Below are 24431 nucleotides of genomic sequence, written 5' to 3'. Positions count from 1 at the left end.
AGCTAAGAGACCACCCCTCCTGCTCTCCTGTAAAGATTTGCATTTAATACCTTGCAGCTACACTGACAATGGACATTGTGTATTCTGCTTTGGTCTAATACTGTAATTCCTTATTTTTGTGGTTGGAGTTGGAGGAGTAAAGCATATTTCATTTCAGATAACACTGGTAATTAGTGTTAAAAGCTATGACGGATTACCAGTGCCTAATGGTGGGAGCAGCAGTATGGATCCCGGTGACCCTGGTTTCTATGTGCAAGAAGCAATTTTAAATCGATATTATGCTCAGGTAAAATAAAATAAATCCAGGGAAATATCTATTAAATCTTCCTTTAGGGACGGGAAATTGAAGCTGGCAGCTACTAGACAGTGTGCTGTGACAGGAATACAGTGGAATCTAATTAAAAGAAGAATGACCAGTGGAAAATTCCCAGTCACGTCGTGTACTAAGCCTGCATGTGTGCGCTGCCACTTATCTATTGATGGCTGGGACTGGAACTGACCATCAGTGGAAATAAGCAGCTACAATCCAATCGCTGTCATGAAGTTGGCAAAACTGGGCAGAATCCAAGTCTCACCAAGTTGAGGAGCTCACGGTCACATGGATGCATATGCTCTTTTATAGAGACTGTCAAGGATTGAGGGTAAACTCTGGAGCAGCCGGGGTCAAAAAAGAAAAAGACCCCCAGTGCTCCATTGTCCTGTCACAAGAGCTCACCGCGCCAGAAGTTGAAAGGTTCACATGACTATTGATACCAATAAGTGGCCTCAGTGATTAGACTTAATGGTCAAGTGAACCTTTCTGATTCCATCATGGTGAGTTCCAGCGCGGGAGAGAAAGAGGACTGAGACATGATAACAGAGCGCTGCGGATAGTTGAATCTTTTTTTGGTTTTACACCCACTGTGTTGGCATGAAATCTTGGACAACCCCTTTAGGCTAAAATCCCATATTGCGGTTTCAGAGTTTGCTGTGTTTTTTTTTCGCTAAAGCTAGGAGTGGATTGAACAAAAGGGATGTGTATACCGGTAAGTGTTTCCTAGATATTTCTTATTCCTTCTGTAGTCATTACTTGGTATGACTCAAAGAAACGCAGCAAAATCTCTAATTAAAAAAAGGTGCGTTTCCGCAGCGTGGTTGGGGCCTTAGTCTTAACGCACATTATATTAATGCTATGTTCACATGGAGATATTTGCCACGTATTCGGGGGCAGATTTTGCTCCCGAATAAGGAGCAGATTCATCTTGGAATCCGCCTTCCATTGTTTTCAATGGAAGGTAGAGATCGCAGCAGAACGCAGAAAAAAGAGGCATCCTGCTCGATCTTGCTAATTCAGCAGCTCAAGACTCCCTGCAGATTAGGCCCTTTCATCTGGGTCTAATCAGCAGCAGGATGCCGTGACGGTATACTGATGAAATGCATCTGCATCCTGTGCAGCTAGTCTGCAGTGAAAATTCCGGCGGCGGAAAGTAAATAGGGATTTCTCTTCATTTTCCGTCGTGTGAACATACCCTAATACTCTCAGTCTTATACCAGCAGGGGCTTGGGAAGGTGAGGGTATCCTCCAATATTTAAAAACCTATTAAACCACCACCTATTAGTCAATATAATTTACTACTTGGCAATATAATGCTGCCTAAATGTTAAAGAAGACCTACATCCACCTCCACAAACTCCAGCTCTTTGCATCTTCCAATAGAGGTCACTCCACTGATTGTGGCATCAGTTGGAGTTTTTTCTCTAGCCCCCATCATTCCTGAGCACACATTTCTCTTGGTTTCAGCACAATTATATGTTCTCTACTGTCAAGTAGACGGTCTTGCACTGGAGCAGAAAGATATAGACCGACACATGGACTGCCCATGACATTCTGTATTTGGCTATGTTTTAGCATCTGTATCGCGGGCATAATTATTCGATTTGACAGCAGGTCTCATTGTAAGGTGGTAGGAGCCTTTTCTGCGTGTCTAGTTTAGGTCCTGTTCCAAGATTGGCCTGTTCAGCTACGTTGTGTATTTACTTCAGCTTTTTGAGAGGACAGCCCTATTTAGAGCTAGCAAAGATTCTTATTATTTCCATCACTAGATTCTATATCACCAATTTGAGAGCTGCACAGAATAGCATTTTGGCTGCACATTGAGCAGTCAATGGCAGAGCTTCATGTTTATAAATACATGTCAACTCTCCCAGAACTTCAAGGAGGCTTCTGGAAAGAGGAGTGACTTCTTGAAGCACTGAAAGATGGGAAAATCTTTTTACATATGACTTGGCCATTTTATGTGCTGTTCACATCCTGAAAAAAGCGCATGGCCAGCACATTTGCGGAGTGTCACAAAAGGAGGCAATGCCATATCATAGGTGGTGTGACCTTGCCTGAAACATTTTGCAGCAGGCTTGTCTAATGCAACACATACTGTATTTATTCATACTACACATTTATCTATAGGTACAGTAGAAATAGCAAGAACTACCATGGTTCCATCAAAAGATAGATTTTAGAATTTTAGAGGTTGCAAAACTATGGTTGGAATAGTGTTCATGAAAATAGATGGAAAATGACTATTACAGGGGTTCAGCTGGATTATGATGCTGCACTCCACCTCCTCTTCTCAGGAAGTGCCATCATGTGAAATGGCCAGGGTGCAGCTGTCCCATTCTTATTGACTTCAAATGGACTGACAGCTTGCTCTTGGCAAACCCTTTAAGAGGTTGTCTCATCAGAGACACCCCCTTTCATATTGTAGCTGATTGTCACAGATTTTGCACCCCCAGTAGACAACTAAGTTTGTCAAGAGAGCCTACTTTAGCAAGATATGTAGTATATGAAAGGAAGCTCATAAAATACAGTCCTTTCCTACGGAACATGAGATTTGCTCTCCATTATAGCTCATGCGAGGATCCCCCCCCCTTATGACATCTTTTTGCTCTAATAGAACATATGGACAGGGGTTGAAACCAAGAAAAGACATATACCGTATTATAAATCACAAATAAGTGTGGCCCTGGTACAGATTTTTCATCAGGAGCAGGCGCTTCATATTACCTCTCTGATTGGCAGAGTCAATTGAATATATGATTGACTGTGGCTGATATAAGGGCATCAGACGTTTGCTTATATACAGATTATTCCTCTTAGGAACGCTGCGGTGGATATAAAGCATGTGCTGTCATGTCCTAATGCATAATTGTTATTGTGCTTTGTGTCTATCTCTGCTGTAATGATATTTTGCTGCTGCGCACAATAGGACATTCCCATTATATGTGAACATACAGAAGATTGTATTTGATGCATTAACATTTTGTCAGTTCATAGCACAAGGTCAGACACACAAATCTGTAAGAAGCCAAATGAATAATTATATAGTGTTATATATATTGTTTGCAAGGCAATGGCCCACTTCGTAGAAGTGTAATCTATCTATAGCACCCCCTGCTAAACTTTAGAAGCAATATAATATTATATATTTATTATATATCAGCCGTGCCTACAACATCTGCATCTTAAATACTTATTCTTCACCTGAAAACACTGTGACATACAGTCCTATGAAAAAGTTTGGGCACCCCTATTAATCTTAATCATTTTTAGTTCTAAATATTTTGGTGTTTGCAACAGCCATTTCAGTTTGATATATGTAATAACTGATGGACACAGTAATATTTCAGGATTGAAATGAGGTTTATTGTAATAACAGAAAATGTGCAATATGCATTAAACCAAAATTTGACCGGTGCAAAAGTATGGGCACCTCAACAGAAAAGTGACATTAATATTTAGTAGATCCTCCTTTTGCACAGATAACAGCCTCTAGTCGCTTCCTGTAGCTTTTAATCAGTTCCTGGATCCTGGATGAAGGGATTTTGGACCATTCCGCTTTACAAAACAATTCAAGTTCAGTTAAGTTTGATGGTCGCCGAGCATGGACAGCCCGCTCTCAAGTGATCTGAAAACAAAGATTGTTTAACATAGTTGTTCAGGGGAAGGATACAAAAAGTTGTCTCAGAGATTTAACCTGTCAGTTTCCACTGTGAGGAACATAGTAAGGCAATGGAAGACCACAGGCACAGTTTTTGTTAAGCCCAGAAGTGGCAGGCCAAGAAAAATATCAGAAAGGCAGAGAAGAAGAATGGTGAGAACAGTCAAGGACAATCCACAGACCACCTCCAAAGAGCTGCAGCATCATCTTGCTGCAGATGGTGTCACTGTGCATCGGTCAACAATACAGCGCACTTTGCACAATTAGAAGCTGTATGGGAGAGTGATGAGAAAGAAGGCGTTTCTGCAAGCACGCCACAAACAGAGTCACCTGAGGTATGCAAAAGCGCATTTGGACAAGCCAGCTTCATTTTGGAAGAAGGTCCTGTGGACTGATGAAACAAAGATTGAGTTGTTTGGTCATACAAAAAGGCATTATGCATGGCGTCCAAAAAAAAACAGCATTCCAAGAAAAACACTTGCTACCCACTGTAAAATTTGGTGGAGGTTCCATCATGCTTTGGGGCTGTGTGGCCAATGCCGGCACCGGGAATCTTGTTAAAGTTGAGGGTCGCATGGATTCCACTCAGTATCAGCAGATTTTTGAGAATAATGTTCAAGAATCAGTGATGAAGTTGAAGTTATGCCAGGGATGGATATTTCAGAAAGACAATGATCCAAAACACCGCTCCAAATCGACTCAGGCATTCATGCAGAGGAACAATTACAACGTTCTGGAATGGCCATCCCAGTCCCCAGACCTGAATATCATTGAACATCTGTGGGATGATTTGAAGCGGGCTGTCCATGCTCGGCGACCATCAAACTTAACTGAACTTGAATTGTTTTGTAAAGAGGAATGGTCCAAAATCCCTTCATCCAGGATCCAGGAACTGATTAAAAGCTGCAGGAAGTGACTAGAGGCTGTTATCTGTGCAAAAGGAGGATCTACTAAATATTAATGTCACTTTTCTGTTGAGGTGCCCATACTTTTGCACTGGTCAAATTTTGGTTTAATGCATATTGCACATTTTATGTTAGTACAATAAACCTCATTTCAATCCTGAAATATTACTGTGTCCATCAGTTATTAGATATATCAAACTGAAATGGCTGTTGCAAACACCAAAATATTTAGAACTAAAAATGATTAATAGGGGGGCCCAAACTTTTTCATAGGACTGTATGTCACAGTGTTTTCAGGTGAAGAATAAGTATTTAAGATGCAGATGTTGTATAAATAATTTATTATACCTGTGTTATGACAATGCTGTATTATTGTCATACAGTCCTATGAAAAAGTTTGGGCACCCCTATTAATCTTAATCATTTTTAGTTCTAAATATTTTGGTGTTTGCAACAGCCATTTCAGTTTGATATATGTAATAACTGATGGACACAGTAATATTTCAGGATTGAAATGAGATTTATTGTAATAACATAAAATGTGCAATATGCATTAAACCAAAATTTGACCGGTGCAAAAGTATGGGCACCTCAACAGAAAAGTGACATTAATATTTAGTAGATCCTCCTTTTGCACAGATAACAGCCTCTAGTCACTTCCTGCAGCTTTTAATCAGTTCCTGGATCCTGGATGAAGGGATTTTGGACCATTCCTCTTTACAAAACAATTCAAGTTCAGTTAAGTTTGATGGTCGCCGAGCATGGACAGCCCGCTTCAAATCATCCCCCAGATGTTCAATGATATTCAGGTCTGGGGACTGGGATGGCCATTCCAGAATGTTGTAATTGTTCCTCTGCATGAATGCCTGAGTCGATTTGGAGCAGTGTTTTGGATCATTGTCTTTCTGAAATATCCATCCCTGGCATAACTTCAACTTCATCACTGATTCTTGAACATTATTCTCAAAAATCTGCTGATACTGAGTGGAATCCATGCGACCCTCAACTTTAACAAGATTCCCGGTGCCGGCATTGGCCACACAGCCCCAAAGCATGATGGAACCTCCACCAAATTTTACAGTGGGTAGCAAGTGTTTTTCTTGGAATGCTGTTTTTTTTGGACGCCATGCATAATGCCTTTTTGTATGACCAAACAACTCAATCTTTGTTTCATCAGTCCACAGGACCTTCTTCCAAAATGAAGCTGGCTTGTCCAAATGCGCTTTTGCATACCTCAGGTGACTCTGTTTGTGGCGTGCTTGCAGAAACGGCTTCTTTCTCATCACTCTCCCATACAGCTTCTAATTGTGCAAAGTGCGCTGTATTGTTGACCGATGCACAGTGACACCATCTGCAGCAAGATGATGCTGCAGCTCTTTGGAGGTGGTCTGTGGATTGTCCTTGACTGTTCTCACCATTCTTCTTCTCTGCCTTTCTGATATTTTTCTTGGCCTGCCACTTCTGGGCTTAACAAAAACTGTCCCTGTGGTCTTCCATTTCCTTACTATGTTCCTCACAGTGGAAACTGACAGGTTAAATCTCTGAGACAACTTTTTGTATCCTTCCCCTGAACAACTATGTTAAACAATCTTTGTTTTCAGATCACTTGAGAGCGGGCTGTCCATGCTCGGCGACCATCAAACTTAACTGAACTTGAATTGTTTTGTAAAGCGGAATGGTCCAAAATCCCTTCATCCAGGATCCAGGAACTGATTAAAAGCTACAGGAAGCGACTAGAGGCTGTTATCTTTGCAAAAGGAGGATCTACTAAATATTAATGTCACTTTTCTGTTGAGGTGCCCATACTTTTGCACCGGTCAAATTTTGGTTTAATGCATATTGCACATTTTCTGTTATTACAATAAATCTCATTTCAATCCTGAAATATTACTGTGTCCATCAGTTATTACATATATCAAACTGAAATGGCTGTTGCAAACACCAAAATATTTAGAACTAAAAATGATTAAGATTAATAGGGGTGCCCAAACTTTTTCATAGGACTGTATGACAATAATACAGCATTGCCATAATACAGGTATAATAAATTATTTATATAATATTAATATACAAGGTGATGTCACAGTACAGGAATAATAAACACAGTGATGTCACAGTACAGGAATAATAAACACTGTGATGTCACAGTACAGGAATAATAAATACAGTGATGTCATAATACAGGAATAATAAACACAGTGATGTCACAATACAGGAATAATAAACACAGTGATGTCACAATACAGGAATAATAAACACAGTGATGTCACAATACAGGAATAATAAACACAGTGATGTCACAATACAGGAATAATAAACACAGTGATGTCACAGTACAGGGATAATACACACAGTGATGTCACAGTACAGGATAATACACATAGTGATGTCACAGTACAGGAATAATAAACACAATGATGTCACAGTAAAGGAATAATAAACACAATGATGTCACAGTACAGGAATAATAAACACAATGATGTCACAGTAAAGGAATAAACACAATGATGTCACAGTAAAGGAATAATAAATACAGTGATGTCACAGTACAGGAATAATAAACACAGTGATGTCACAGTACAGGAATAATAAATACAGTGATGTCACAATACAGGAATAATAAACACAGTGATGTCACAGTACAGGGATAATACACACAGTGATGTCACAGTACAGGATAATACACACAGTGATGTCACAGTACAGGATAATACACACAGTGATGTCACAGTACAGGAATAATAAACACAATGATGTCACAGTAAAGGAATAATAAACACAATGATGTCACAGTGAAGGAATAAACACAATGATGTCACAGTAAAGGAATAATAAATACAGTGATGTCACAGTACAGGAATAATAAACACAGTGATGTCACAGTACAGGAATACTAAACACAATGATGTCACAGTACAGAGATAATACACACAGTGATGTCACAGTACAGGAATAATAAATACAGTGATGTTACAGCTTCCGGAAAAAAGAAGTGAGATGCTCATTCATCAGGCTGTTTCGCCTCATGATTCGGCCTGCAGACACTCCCCTCCTCCAGACTAGGCCCATTATCGGCCTAATACGGAGCGGAGTGTACGGCTGGATGCCGATGCAGTGCACTGGCTTTCAGTTGCGGCTACCCGGCTTTTGGACCGAAACCTGAGGCGGCCTCTGCCTCAGGTTCCGGTCCAAATAACCCAGTGTGAACTTACCCTAAGGAATTTACCTACTAGCACTCAGTCCACTGATGAGACCATATGGTAAATTGAACTTGTTAAGATATGTTCACATTGTCCGGTACTGCATGGTGGTTGCCATTGCTGTGAAGCTGTGCCTGTGGGGTGGCTCAGAGCCTGGGAGTTTACGAAACAGAACAAATGGAGATTTGTCTCATGCAAGCTAAAATAGCCGCCACATTATACTGACCCATCTTTATTGTTGATCTTGCTAAAAATGTAGCTTGTGAGGGTGGCTAGAGGACTGGGGGGGGGGGGGGGGGGGCGGGGTCATGAAGTCAGTTTAGGCTAAGGCCCCACGTTACATAAAGAGTCCATTCACACGGAGTAAACGCGCGCTCATGTTGGCAAAATACACGTGTAAAGAATACAGGTATAAAAATAAAATTATGGTGACAGAGAGGAAAAGCTATTTTTAAAAGTATTTTATTAGGACTTTGTGCTGTTAAATTTTAAAAAATTAAAAATGAAAAAACAGACATGTTTTTCTTGCTGTTTTGTTTATATTTTCTGCGGCAAAAAAAAAGTTTTTGGGGTCGATTGACACGGAGTAAATGTGATGCGTTTTTGATGCGTTTTTTTTTACACGTGTGAAAAAATGTCATTGAAGTCAATTGGAGTCTTATTTTTACACGTGTATTTTGCCAAAATGAGCGCGCGTTTACTCCGTGTGAATGGACTCAAAAACAGGGTTTTTTTGCTTAAGAAAATATAAACAAAACAGCAAGGAAAACATGTTTGTTTTTCTTTCTTTTTTTTCATTTAATAGCACAAAGTTCTACTAAAATAATTTTAAAAATAGTTTTTCCTCTCTGTCACCGTAATTTTAATTTTGTATGGTATCGTTGGGAGTGGAGCTAGAACTTGTGATAAGAGTGTTATATTGACACATTATTTAAATTTTTTTTAATTATCAAATTTTATTGATTTATTTTTTTTACATTACTATTCATTTCATTTTTTTTTTTTTTTTTTTTTTACATTGTGTCCCTATAAGGTTGTAATAGACCTTTGGGACATCTGCCCACTATTTTATTTGTGGGGGAGGTTGTTTTCCCCTGTAACTGGAGCTGGTACATATAACCAAAGTTTCAGGAGGAATACAGTCTCCTGCTCCTGTCCTGTAGGACCCAGGAGCTCTAAGGGTCCATTCATATGTAGTTTTTTGGCGAGGATTTTGGCTTGAAGCTGTTTCAGAATCCACGTGGAAAAAACACCTCCCCATAGAGTTCTATGGGTTCCACTAGCTTTTTTTTCTGCTAGCAGAAAAAAAGCTTTCTTCAGATGGAATCCGCCTGCAAAAACCAACGCAGTCAATGGGAGGTGAAAAATCCACGTGGAATTGGCAAAAACCGTGTGAAAAAACCACTAGCATTTTTTTCAAGGTCCATGCACTGTGCTGGAGGAAAAAAACATTTCCTAATTCCTGAAGTGGATTTTTTCCTCACCAAAATCCTCAACAAAAAACTCTGTGTGAATGGACTCTGATCCCAGCTGATCATGTGACCACCGGGGTCAGAGGGAGGCTCATCATGTCGGTGCCCATAGCTCTGTATACAGTGCTCATTGAGTGCTGTGTACACAGTGATCGGGAAGGTAATAAATCGTCCCTGCCTTCTTTAGGGGAGCTCCAGCTGTAGATACAGCGGCTCCCCACTTCAGCAGTTGCACAAATTCGTGCAGCTGCTGAAAACTGCAAGGACATACCAATACGTTCTTGCAGTACTAGAGAGGGACCGCGCATGTATATAGTCTATGGGCAGTATTGAAGAAGCTAAAGCCACTCTTGACTTTGGCTCAAAAAATTGTAGCAGAATCTCAACAAAGAAAGCAGCTTTTCTGCAAAGTGGAGCTCGAGGCTAAAGCCCCATGTTGCGGAAACCACTTAAACATTTCCTTTCTGTTAAATACACTTTAAATAAATAGACTTTGGCTCAAAAAACCACAGCAAAATCTGGAATCAAAAAAGCAGCTTCTCCGCAACGAGGGCCTTAGCTTTACTTTGGCATGGTAATTTTTTGACAGTCCGTTTTAACAGACTGTCAAGAATTAGTTCTATTTTTACCAATTTTCACAGATCCCATAATAGACTCCAATCTATGAGGAATCCCTGAAAACAGGTGCAATATGGCCATGAAAATGAACAAGCGGCATATTAGTCAGAGTCGTCAGTACAGGTCAGGGCTGTTTACATAAACCTTCACATAATGTTGCAGAAAATAGATTTTTGGCTTGGCATTGTGTTTGGATGAATATAATAAAGGTTGTGCGAGCAGTTTAGTCCTGATTTATCCTACACGGCCATGTTAATAGCATTTTCTTTCATTTTTAATATTTCCTGGAATAACTCTCATACCACATCTCATTCTATGTCTAACTTACCGGCGTTTTCCTATTGACCACATTGCGTTTATAGGATTTTCTGATTTGCGTTCATTAGTTTACGTACAATTATTGATGGATTACATATATAGCTGTAGTTTACTAATGATGAAACATTCATCCTAGAGAAAGCAACAGCATCCCCATAAGGATATGTTCACACTAAGCTCTTTTCATTTGGATTTTAGCATATTTTCCCTTCTGAAATCTGCGCATAAAACCCCCATATTAGACTCCCATTGATTTCAATGGGAACCCATGTTGCCTGTACACGCTGCATGATTTTTTAACATATGCTTTGGAAATCTTCAGTGATTCCAAAAAAAGCCACATGCTCTTTCCTGGTGTGTTTTGTGCTTTGAGAATAGTTTAGAAACCATGTTGGGAGGCTGTATGTGTATAAATCCCATTGAACTGGACTTTATCTGTGCCTGGACCTGCTACCGAAAGGCACGGCCGTAAACCGCCAAAACTTACATACTTAGGTCAGGGGTGTAGTTGACTTTTTTTTTTTTTACCACTGCTTTCCCAAACCAGGAGTATAGGGGTTAATACATTGTATCTCCACAAGCATAGTGTGGTTAGGGGTTAGTTTTAATTTTCAAGGCATTAAATACATAATATTTCTATTGGTTTAGTGGTACATTTTAATATCTGTGATAGTCTAGGGTTGTTTAATACCTAGCAGCCTAGTATTATTAAATAATCCATTTTAATATTCCAGGCAGACAAGGATAACTTAGGCATTGTTCACACTCGGTTTCATGAGTTTTGAGTATAATGAAAAGTTTAATGAATAGATGGACCCCATTGATCAAATGGGTTCCATTGCTGAATTCTATCGTCTAATTGGAGACAGGATATTTTTCCTGTTACATATGATAAGGATTGTCAGCAGTGTGGATATAGACCAACGGCGATACATATTAGATAAAAAAAAAAAAAATAGGCTGATGGCTGAATAACTGCTGAACCAATGATCACTTTGTAATCCAGACTATGGCAGAAACCAATATTGGACAGACGATAGTTGCTGGCTTTACATATGGCAGTCACAATAAATCCCTGGATCACTGTCCAATCTCCCAAAAATCTAGTACCTATAACTTGTGATATTATATTTTTCAAGAAAGGCAACCAAATCTCTCTGTAACTTGTTCTGTGACCCACCCATCACAACATCATGTAACACCATAGTCTCACTGCTCTTACTGCAAAGAAGCCTTTCTATGATGATATGCTTAAGACCCCCACATAGCAAAAAGCAGATAAAAAATGCAACTGGAAAAATAAGTGCTGAATGTTTTTATGCAGTATTTTTCAATAAGTTTGTGCTGTGTTTTTTCGCCCTCTATTAATTTTATAGGGAAAACATTTTGCAATTCTGTTTTTGAAAATGCAGGTTTTCCGCTGCTTTTCTTTTATGCAATGTGTCGAGGTTAAAGGGATCCTATCATTTAAACTCAATTTTTCTGCCTATCATGTAGGAATAGCCTTAAGAAAGGTTATTCTTCTCCTACCATTAGATATCTTCTACGCGCCGCCGTTTGGTATAAATCCTGTTTTTTGCCGGTATGAAAACGAGTTCTCTCGCAGCACTGAGGGCGAGCCCCAGCGCTCAAACAGCCCTGGGGGCGTCCTCAATGCTGCAAGAGAACTCTCCAGTGCCGCCTCCATCTTCTTCAAGAATGGGGTCTTCACGCGTCTTCTTCTGGGGGTTGGCTTCAAACTTCTAGGCCTAGGGCAAAGCCGACTGCGCATGCCCGCCGGCCACAAGAAAATGGCTGCTTACACAGTATTGTACGAGGCCATTTTCTTGTGGCCAGCAGGCATGCGCAGTCGGCTTTGCCTGAGGCCTAGAAGTTTGAAGCCAACCACCGGAAGAAGTTCACACAGGTTTTTCTGGATCGGAACCTGAGGCAGAGACCGCCTCAGGTTCCGATCCAAAAACCAGATAGCCGCGACTGAAAGCCAGTGCACTGCACCGGCATCCAGCTGCGCACTCCGCTCCGGATTAGGCCCAATGAATCTCGAAGCGACTCGGCCTGAAGAATGAGCATCTCGCTTTTTTCCGGGAGCCGTTTTCCTGAGCGGCTCCCATTGATTTCAGTAGGAGTCATCTTTTTGGTCAGGATTTTGAGGTGGATACGGCCTCAAAATCCTGACCAAAAAACTATGTGTGAACTTACCCATAGCATTTGAATTTGACCAAGTCCATCCAGCAAGACGACTGCTTGACCACACAGAAACAGCTGCTTATAAGGGGTCCCTTTGCCCCTCGCTAGATGACAGCTGCCAATCAAAAGAGGGAAAGATAAAATGTGCCCAGGGATAAGAAAATTCCAGATCAACTGTGACATCAAACAGCTGATCACAGGTGAATCCGATGATGGATGGGGGGGGGGATTAACAAAAACTGGCCCTATAGAGCCCAAATCATATAAAGAACAACAAATAAATTATACCCATTAAACCTAAATTTAAAGGGGGCCAAAGAAAAGCAGTGGTGGGGGAGGGGCTGTGCAGCCTTGTGTCCTCCAAGCTAGCTACTATGGGGGCCCCCTGTCATATATCCTACATTGTTGGCTGATCAGATAAACATAATGTATATTTTATATGGGTTCTTTTGTGTGCTCAGCTTTCTGCAGTTTATTCCTTTATACTTTTTCTAAAGCATCGTATGAACAATGATATAAAGGTCACAGACGCTGTTCATATAAAGCAAATGTGTCAGGCTTTGTATTACATTTCTTTATAAATCTTTTGTACAATGCTTCTGTAGCGACCTGTATGAGTTAAAGGTCAAACAGCTTTGATATGTGGTGACTTTATAAACCCAAAGATAAATGGATACAATTATTAGCATGTTTTTAGGGGTCATGTAATATAAAACAGAAAAGTATAACATTTGTGACCTGACGTTTGCTGGTTGTAAACCTTTGTTATGATACTTTAATGCAGTGTTCTTTTTTATGTGCAAATTGGTTACAAATGCCTCACAATGTAGAGTACAGCACCATAGACGAGGATGGCGCTATATTAATATATCATAATGTATACAATGATACAAGTTGTGTCTCAGGGTTATAGCACAATAAGTAATGTAAAATGTTAGCAAAGCTGTAAGACCTAAAACTGAGACAAAATGTCCAATGTGGTTGTGTACAGAGCAAAGGTCTTAAGAAGTTTACACTATAGAATGGAAGAAAAGTATACAATATAAGGGCTCTAAGACTCGGAAACCTTTGTAGCTCTGTCATGCACACTATTCTCATTTGTTCTTGTAGAACATTTTATTCCTCATGCACACAACTGAGTGTGCAGATCGATGGGGATCCGATAACGGAATGCACTCGGATGATGCCCAAGTGTTCTCTGAGTGCCTTCTGTCCTCCATTGACTTCAATGGGGGGTTCCATTACATTCTGATCTGTTTTCACTGCGGCAGGAAATGTGTGGTGTATACACTACATGGGATTGTGATAAGTTAAGACCTTTTAGGACAGTGCTTATTACTATTTCTCTCTGGGATCCAATGTTAATCCTAGCAGGCTTCAGGCCTTTATGGTAATGTCCCAGACGTCACATGGTCTGGAATATTACCATACAGGCCCGAAACCTGTGCTAGCAGTATCATACGGCCCGAAGCCTGTGCTAGCAGTAATAGCCTGTTACCACTCAGGCCCAAAGCCTGTGCTAGCAGTAATAGGTTGTTACCATACAGGCCCGAAGTCTGTGCTAACAGTATCAGGTTGTTATTGCTAGCACAGGCTTCGGGCCTGTATGGTACTGCTAGATTAGGCTTCGGGCCTGTATAGTACTGCTAGATTAGGCTTCGGCCTGTATGGTACTGCTAGCACAGGCTTCAGGCCTGTATAGCAATATCCAAGACCACGTGACGTCTGGGACATTACTATGCAGGCCTGACGCCTACTAGGATTAACATTGGATCCCAGAGAGGTGAGTTAACACTGGTTATTATGTTCCCTTCCCCTGAAAAGACCCCTGAGTATAATAATAGTAGTAGTGGGATCGCGGCTTGGGCCCGGGCCTGCTCAAAGCCACCCTCTGCTTCCTATAGCAGAAGGGGAAGCTGAGGGCGGCCATGAGCAGGCCCGGGGAGGTAGGGAAGTAGGCCGCTACCTGCTGGGGATACTCCAGCAGGTAGCAGCCTATTAAGTGTGTTACTTACCTAGCTTGCCGCTGCTCCTGCTGCCCCCGCCTCCTCCTTTCACCTGGCAATAAGATGTCTTCATATCAGCGCAGGAGTTGTGATGATGCCGCCTGCGCTGAGACGCAGAGGTCTAATCCAGCACAGGAGATGGCCGCTCAGTTTGTTTTCAGAGTGGCCCTCTCCTGCGCTAGTTTAGAATTTATAAAAAAAATCAAGTTGCCGTGGCTGCTGCCCCATCCAAAGTGTCGCTTGAGGCTTGAAGCGGCCTTCTCACCTCGCCTCATTAGAGGTGCGGCCCTGGGATAACCATAGTGGCTATATAATAGTGTATAGTTATGAATGTGATGAGTGGGAAGAACTGGAGTAGGAGAGTCCTGAATCAGTCTTAGATTTTACACAAATACTAAACGTTAATTCATTTAGCTCTAAAATCTGCTAGGTTTGCTGTAATTTATATATATATATATATATATATATATATATATATATATATATATATATACTAGGGAGGCTGTACTGCATATAAAATCTATTAGAAATGCTGTACTGCATGTAAAATCTATTAGAAATGTGGTACTGCATGTAAACTCCACTAGGTGTGCAATACATTATATAAAATCCACTAGGGGTTCATTTTGTATATATGTGTAAATAACAACTGTTGATTTAATCAAGAGCCACCTAGTGATTGCCCCCTAGTGTTGGCAGCAGGCAGCTGTGGTCGTATGCATGTATGTGTTTGCATGGACCTTAGCAAAGGAACACCATAACCTGACTTTTTTATTAAAAGAAATATATGTAAGGCTAGGTTCACACCTGTGCCTGACCTCTGCTTGCGAATTCCGTTCCCCATTCTGCATTTTTTGGGTGGAAACATGGGAGACCCCATGATAATGTATGGGGTCCGTTGGTTTTCTCAGGTAACTGCTTTTTTAAGCAAGTGTGAACCTAGTGTAAGGACGGTTACATTTCACAAGACATGATTCAATAATATGATATCACAAAATGAGATGCAAATCGCATAAGTGTTGTATATACTGTACATTGCACAGCTCATGAGGTACAATAGACAGTAAACGATAGATAATAACCCCACTTATCAGTAATAGCCCCCTCTTATAAATAATAGTGCTACCTTATAAATAGGTCCCCTTATAAATAATAGCACCCCATCGAAATAATATTCCCTTCTTATCAGTAATAACCTCTCTATAAATAATAGTGCTCCCTTATAAATAGTTCTACTTATATATAATAGCCCCCACTGATAGACCCTCTTATAAATAATAGTCCTCCCCTTAGAATAGCCCTCCTTCATTATAATAGCCCCCTTATAAAGTGAAATATTATTTTAAGTAATGGCCTCCCTCTTATAAATAATAAGTGCATGTTTATAAATGAGTGTCCCCTCATCAGTAATTGTGTCCTCTTAATCAGTAATAGTGCCCCCCATCAGTAATAGTGCCCACTTATCAGTAGTAATGCCCCCTTACTAGTAATAGTGCCCTCCAGTCCAGGCCACCTATTTTGGTGCAGGTGGCGCAATGCGGTGATGTCATCATGCCTCATGTGACGGGACACTTGTGTGTCATCGTCAGTCTACTTTGGCAGATCAGGGTCTTATAGCTAATTTTTATAATGACCTTATCTCAGGATAAGTCCTAATAAGAGATCAGTGGGAGTCCAACACCAAGGACCCCTGGTGATCAGCTGCTTAAAGGGTCTGTGTTTCTTGTCCACGTGTCATGGCCCCTTCACTGATTATATAACACACTGTCATTTTCATAGCGACCATGCCATATAATTGCAGCTTTGTCCCATTGATTTCTATGGGATGAAGCTGTAATTACATCCTCAATAAAAATTTGTTGTAAAACCCCTTTAGCAGCATATATAAGAGTATGATAATAAGGTAGCGTATACTATACACTTACCATGTACCCTTTAGACAATGTATTGCCTCCACCACCGAGCACTGGTTATGCTGTTTTGTCTGTACTGTAGAGTTAACATATAGATGTACAGCTCCTACCCACTAGGCTTGTAAATGACAGATACACAGTGTGGGGCTGCGGTAAGAGACTTGTGATATGTATGTGACTAGATGTCTCGCTCATATATCTTCTTGTTCTAGAATGAGGTTGAGCTGGGCGAGCTGCTTCTGTCTCTTAATTACCTGCCAAGTGCTGGAAGATTGAACGTGGATATTATCAGAGCAAAACAGCTTCTTCAGACTGATATGAGCCAGGGATCTGGTAAGGCTTGTGCTTGTCCATGCGCCTGTCTTAGCTCAACCTGTGGAATAGAAATTTTAATTGGCGCAGCATACATGGCAGCGAGGAGATGCCAGTTATTTTATATCATTCACACTGAATGGATTCAGCTTTCAAGGGCTATTTTAACCATAAAATGTATTAACCAGAGAACATACACAATGTAGATCAGGATGGCGTCCCATCCTCACTAATATAACAGCTGTCACTTATGTATTAGATACATGATCAATAACGGGGTCTAGAATTCCCTTTTATATGGAGTCTGACACCAAAATCCAGAATATCAACTCAGCCCTGCAAATAGATAGGATAGGGCCACCTGAATCCAACATTGTTTCAACCTTGTGAATCACGGTCCCTGTTTCTTCAGTATGCAAATGAGCTATTAGGAACAACAATGGCGTTGCGGCTAAACTTTGTGGAGCATCAGCAACACTTTTGTTGCTCCAAAGAGCTTCTTTGCATTTTGACAAAAACATCCAAATTTCAGCAACAGACGCACCAATTTACAAGGGGAAAACGCAGTTTGATTCAAGTGTCCCTAGCCTAAGGTAGGGTTGATATACTAGATTCTGGTAACAGACACCTTTAAATATCATTGTATGTTGCAACCATTATTTTATGGCAGCAGAATAAAAAGTAAGATGGTGTCTTACATATAAGGGAGCCTTCACACACAGTAAATGCACGTGTATTTTTGCAAAATAGGGGAGCCTTCACACGATGTAACGCTGCGCTCATTCTGATCGTAAAAACACATTCAGAATGAGCGCGTAAAAAGCAGCTCCCATTGACTTGAATCGGAGTCGGCATACGTGCGCTCCCCATTGAAATCAATGGGAGGCTTTTTTCCCTATGCTTTCAATGTATTATGCGTGTAATTCAAGTCAATGCGAGCTGCTTTTTACGCGCTCATTCTGAATGTGTTTTTACAATCAGAATGAGCGCAGCGTTACATCGTGTGAAGGCTTCCTACACACGCGCGTTTACTCCGTGTGAAGGCTCCCTAAGAACAGAAAGATCAGGAATATTGATCCTGAACATAACCCACCATTCTCTCTTCCCCAACATTTGCCATTGGAACCCTCACACATAACATTGATGTCTGTGTAACAGATAACCATGAGTTTTCATCTGTTTTTTTTCATCCGTTAAATGGATATAAAAAATATGAGTTGAATAAAACCTTAGATGGTTGAGGAGTTTTAACAATATATCTCTGGGGGTCTATTCACATCACGTTTTTTACTACATTGACACTAATGGAGGGCCGTCCATTTACATAAATATCAGTGTATGCTACATTTTTGTGTTCCTATTTTTTGCATATGCTAAACAGATATTCTAAATGGATGAATAAAAATTACGTGAAGGGATCCTTATGTGTATGGCCAAATTACATTATCTGTGAATCAAAGTTGTATCTCTTATAGAAATATGATTTCTCCTCAAGAAAGACTATGTGTAAAGTTGCTTGGATTTTCTTTATATTGTAGAAACAAATAAATATAAAAGTGCGCAAACCATTAAATACAATGTAATATTTTAGAATGAGATAGTAAGCAAATGCTGGAATTTTTATCATTATTTAAAGAGGACCTTTCATGTTCTCATGCATATTCGGTTTTATGTACTGCTAGAAAGCTTTCCCATTAAGTGTCCCTGGGCTGGAGATATTGGTGTCCTTAATTTCGGCACTGATCTCTTCCCACTGTCTGAAAGACATTCCTGACAGTCTCGTTGAGCTTTGAGGAACACCCCTGTTCCTCACAGCCTAGCTAGACTGTCAAGAACACCTTTCTGACAGTGGGGAGAGATCGGTGCCGAAATTAACGGCACCAATATCTCCTGTCCTGGGACACATACCAGTACTGAATTCAGCACACTGTGCATGAGGACAAGAAAGGTCCTCTTTAAGGGACAATCCTATACTGAGGTCTAGCTTGCATGTCTGATAATATATTTGTGTCAAAAATGCTGCAAAGTAAGTAAATGTTTTAAAAAACAGAAGTATTAATTGTTTACTTTTGCCAACAAAATTTAAGTGAATGAACACAAGAGACATCTTAATCCCATCAATATTTGCTGAGACCTTTGCTCTTTGGAGGAGGAGCCCTGGAAGTGATGATATGGCCCCCACAGAGCCCTGATCTCAATATCATCCAGTCTGTCTGGGATCACATGAAGAGACAGAAGGATTGGAGCAAGTCTACATCCACAGAAGATCTGTGCTTAGTTCTACAATAGGTTTGGGACAACCTCCCTGCTAAATTCCTTCAGAAACTGTCTGCAAGTACCTAGAAGAATTGATAGAAGGCAAAGGGCGGTCACACCAAATATCGATGGGATTTAGATTTCTCTTCTGTTTCTTCAACTAAATTTGTTAATCAGTGAAAGTAAACTATTAACACTTCTATTTCTGAAAGCATTTGTACTTTCCAGCATTTTCTCCACATCTGCCTAATCCTTTGCACAGTACTGCCTATACAGTATACAGTTTGTCTTTATGCAGGTGTAATCTGTATATTTATCATATAATAACATAAACTGTATTTTTTCCAGATCCATTTGTAAAAATCCAATTGGTTCATGGGTTAAAGTTAGCAAAAACCAAAAAGACGTCTTGCATGAGAGGTACCATTGACCCTTTTTACAATGAGTCCTTCAGCTTCAAGGTTCCTCAAGAAGAGCTTGAGAATGCCAGCTTGGTATTTACAGGTGGGTAAAAGTAGTAAAATGTTTCTACAAGACTCTTAGCATACATTTCGGAAACAGCGCCACTCCTGTCCAGGAGGATCATCCATACAGTCACGCTAAGTACTTGGTTCTAGGTTACGTCATACAGCTGGCGCACAACAACACAATCATATAAAACGATGAAAAATAATAATGTGTGATGTATAGTAGAAGGCAAGAGCTGATCTAAAGCTGAAGGTAATTTCAGGACTGGATAATCATCCATATATACTGGTCACAGGGTTAAACAGGGCCAGACAGCAGAGGGCAATTGCTTCTGGCCTTAAAAGATTGGAGTATTTTACTGTCTATTTTTGTCAATCACAGAGGAAGGTGCTAGAAAGCCTTTGGCTATTACTGGGGCTCTCCTGTCAGTCACTGACATGTGTCATAGTGGAACAACATAGGAAGTGACACGTATGTTACATATTCTGGTTATCCCATCAGTAGTGACTATTACAGCACATGATACCTCTACAATGACCGTTCCCATTGGGAAAATATATTGTAAGACAGAAATGTGAAATATATTCTGGCTTTAGCAAACTAATCCTTTATGGCTTATAGTAGGGAATTTAAATAAGCTACTTCTAGAGGTTTTCTCAGCATAACACGTCAATATTGGATTCTGCTACTGTATAAAGATATTACGGCAGGATCAGATTACTATATAGAAAACAAAGATACTTAGGCACATATACAAACCTCATAGTGGTAACATGGTGCCTATAGAATGGTGGGATATTACTATATTGTCACTTGTATCTTATTTCATATGGAGGTTCACCAAGATTGTTTCAGATTCTTATATAATACAAACTGAGTAACTTGTTGCAGGTTCCATGCATATTTCTATGCCAGTACACTTTTAATATGTCCATCCGCTAATTCTAACAACCCCCCTTCTCCTTCATACGTGTGCATGTTTGATTTGGCCGGGCGTGTATGTGTTTTCATTGGTGTGAGTGGAGTAAGCCTCTGAAAATCACCTCTGCAGGCAACTAATCTACTGTGTGATCATGAGGAGTGGGTATGTTGGAAGTAGAAATGGGCAAACCACTCAAGAATTGTTTTGTGTTTGATTCGGTGGCTTGGGTCCTGGTTCGTTTAGGGAAAAACAAGTTTGGTGAGAACCACATTTTATATTGGCTTAAAACTTAGTGCAGAATAGTCTTAGGGTTCCTAGGTACCTATCTATCCAATTTCTAGTTCTCTAAGGCAAACATAGTTGATTTATGTCAAAGTGAAAAATGACCCCAGAATATAATGGATTGAGGCCCAATCGAAATGTTAAAAAAATATATATAAGGAAATGAATGGTCACACAAAAGATGAGATCACACTTGTTACTACTATGTAAAAGGGCCCGTTGGCCTGGTTTTACAAAGTAATGGTTCACATGCCCAACGTCACACTCCCGACCCTACTCCTGTACACAGATGATTATAAAACATGAATTATGACATTTATACCCTTGATGTTCTTTTTTTCCTTCATTCAATATCCAGAGTTTTGGCCTGACAGGATTCTAGGCTTCAGCTGGGGGGGGGGCAACACGGTGGCTCAGTGGTTAGCACAGCAGCCTTGCAGCGCCTGAGTCCTGAGTTCGAATCCCCCCAGGAGCAACATCTGCATGGAGTTTATATGTTCTCCCTGTGTTTGCGTGTATTTCCTCCCATTCTACAAAAGACATACTTAAAGGGATTCTACCACTAAAACACTTTTTTTTCTAGTTACCAAGTCGGAATAGCCTTTAAAAAGGCTATTCGTCTCTTACCTGTGGAAGTGCTCTCCGCCGCGCCGTTCGTTCAAAATACCGGTTTGTACTGGTATGCTAATTAGTTCTCTCGCAGTAGCAGCGATGGGGGCGTCCCCATTGCAGCTCGAAAACCGACCGCAGCGCCGCCTCTCTGGTCTTCGGTGTCCTCCCCTTGCCTCTTCAGCGTCTGTCGGACGCCTGCGCAGTATGCTCTCTGTTCGGCGAAGATTGCCGAACGTACTGCGCATGCGCGAAAGTGCGGTGCCCGCACTATGGCTGGGACCGCACTTTCGCGCATGCGCAGTACGTTCGGCAATCTTCGCCGAACAGAGAGCATACTGCGCAGGCGTCCGACAGACGCTGAAGAGGCAAGGGGAGGACACCGAAGACCAGAGAGGCGGCGCTGCGGTCGGTTTTCGAGCTGCAATGGGGACGCCCCCATTGCTGCTCCTGCGATGGGGACGCCCCCATCGCTGCGAGAGAACTAATTAGCATACCGGTACAAACCGGTATTTTGAACGAACGGCGCGGCGGAGAGCACTTCCACAGGTAAGAGACGAATAGCCTTTTTAAAGGCTATTCCGACGTGGTAACTAGAAAAAAAAGTGTTTTAGTGGTAGAATCCCTTTAAATGAAAAAGATTAAAAAAAAAAAAAAAAAAAAGAAAGTACTTTGTGATCCCTATATGGGGCTCACAATCTTAATTAAAAAAAAAAAAAAAAATGGATTCTAGGCTTCAGCCCTCTAGCTGGAATATCTCACCTGTCCCCACACAAAGTCATTTGGCCTTTTCGTTTCTACCTGAAAATGAGTTGACTGTTTACCATTGAATTAACATCTTAGAACTAATTCATTCTCTGCATTCTGGGATGTGTAATGTGACTTTGACATTAAACCACATGGCAGATATACTCAGACTACCAATGACGAAATATTCATAGCGGCACACTTTGGTATATACATAACTCATCACAAGGAGTGTAAACAAGGGTTCAATATAATCTAGAAGATTACTTCTCTTCTTTGTATTCACTCATGAATACAAGGCCTAAAGGTGGAGAAAGGACAACCCCCCCCCCAAAAAAACATATGACAACACGGTCATGGTCCTATATGTTTGGAGACTAAGAAAAACAATCTACCTGACTCTGAATCACAAGAGCAAACAATGGGAAATAATCTACGTTTTCCATGCAAGTTGTGAGAATATTGGTGGAAAATATACTTAATTTTGTACTCTAACATACATAATTTCTTTTGGGGTGAACCTGACTTGCAGAGGGGTGAACTACCTGTTGAGGTGGTTTGTCCTGGTCACATGGTACTTCAAACATTGAGCGATGTGGTGTTAGTGGATGGGCTATGATAGTTGTACAATGGATGTAGTGCAAATAAGTGTCATGAGCCTCTGGTTTATGATGGCATATAGTATGTTACTCAGTATGCAACATGACTTCTTATACCTGTCAACTTCACATGGATGACATGGCTTTAAATATAGCAGGTATGAAATGTTATGACTGGCAGGCATCTTGCAGACAGAGATGTGTCACCATGTTCAGTCTTAGGTTAAAGGAGGTGATTCATATCTAAGTGGTGAACTGTTTAATGCCATCGGCAGAACAAAGTATGAAGGCTTTTACTCTCTGTCCTGTACAAAGGCCTCTGTGCATATTAATGACTATGCCAAAATTACATTGCTAAAGTGCAGCTGGTGACTCATTACCCTTTAAGATCTGAGATCTGCCTATATAATAGCTGAAATGAGGAGCTAGAGGTAGTAACAAATATAATAAAACTTCTATTTAACCATGTACACAGGTAGCAAAATTAGCTTAACACATAACTTTCGCCTCTCAATAGTTGGCTTAGTTTTCAAGCAAAAAATGCACCAAAATTTTGGCACATTTTTTTGGTATATGGAGGTTGCTTCCGAAGTCCTGCCCCCTTTTTTGGTAAGAACCTTCTCAAGGGTTTGGCAAAAAATTGTTTTGGTGTATGGTAGGTAGCATCTGAAGCCCTGCCCCCTTTTTAGCAAGCATCTGCTTGGGGGTTTGGCATAAAATAACAAGGACCTTTTCACGCTGACTAACTCTTTCATTTCACAGAACCTGTTTAGGGGAGAACTTGATAGATATGATTTGGAAACTCCTGAAAACCGATGTATCAAGTTTAAAGTCCTGTCTGAAAATAGCAGCACCCTTGTAAAGGTGCTGTTGTATTTGCCACTGTGTTTGCACATGTCAACACCCTAAACACTGATATTCCTGTGAGTAACTGCTATGGTTGACATTAGTTTTTTTTCTAAGTGGGAGCTCCCGAGATATGGTGGTAGACACTGCATGATTGTCAACCTTCATGACAGATTCTCTTTGAAGTGGCTTTCTCCTTTGGCACCCCTATTTCAGGAACCGACTATGAGCAAGAGCAGAAAACTACTGAAAATGATGTCTAGTTATTCGGATTCTACATCTTCCTGGCATTGACTCCTGAACAATAGGGTTAAAGCAGTTAAATTATGGTGGTCTCATTCAGAAGAAGAAGTAGATGTCCAAAGATATCCGATGGATATGTATACAAACTCAGAGACCTGCATCCATCTTGAAACAGAGGTTTTCTCCTATCTCAAAGACACTGTGAATAGAGAGGCTGCTCTGCATGCTCTGTCTCCATTGACCTCTATTGGAGTTCCAACAATAGCCAAGCAGGCTTGTTCAGTTATATCTGGAACTCCTGTAAAAGGGAATGACATACCCAAACACCTCTCCATTACAAGGGACCCCTTTTTTTTTTTTTTTTTTTTTTTTTAGATAGGTTTAGGTTCCAGAAGTGTGGCTAGACATTTATGAGTTATCTGAGATGGGACTACTCGTGGAAAGATTCTTGGCAGATTATTTTCATACTGGCATCAAGATTTCATTTCATAAGAGCCACAACACATTTAGGGTACATGCACATCTTGTGGATTACACATGGATTTGCCATGTGG

General features: G+C 40.6%; 1 protein-coding gene across 1 annotated transcript in view; it reads left to right on the top strand.

Moving 5' to 3' along the window:
• Positions 1–24431, top strand: part of SYT17 (synaptotagmin 17) — an 83707-nt gene that overhangs the window by 43094 nt on the left and 16182 nt on the right. Inside the window, exons 6-7 of the mRNA XM_075285542.1 lie at positions 16806–16926; positions 19510–19665. Coding sequence (XP_075141643.1) covers positions 16806–16926; positions 19510–19665 — 277 coding nt within the window. The remainder of the gene's footprint in view (positions 1–16805; positions 16927–19509; positions 19666–24431) is intronic.

The sequence above is a fragment of the Leptodactylus fuscus genome, chromosome 8 (genome assembly GCF_031893055.1).
Source record: "Leptodactylus fuscus isolate aLepFus1 chromosome 8, aLepFus1.hap2, whole genome shotgun sequence".
In the NCBI taxonomy this organism is placed as follows: domain Eukaryota; kingdom Metazoa; phylum Chordata; class Amphibia; order Anura; family Leptodactylidae; genus Leptodactylus; species Leptodactylus fuscus.
The sequence above is the reverse complement of the archived record's forward strand: the minus strand, read 5'-3'. Positions and strand labels throughout refer to the sequence as shown.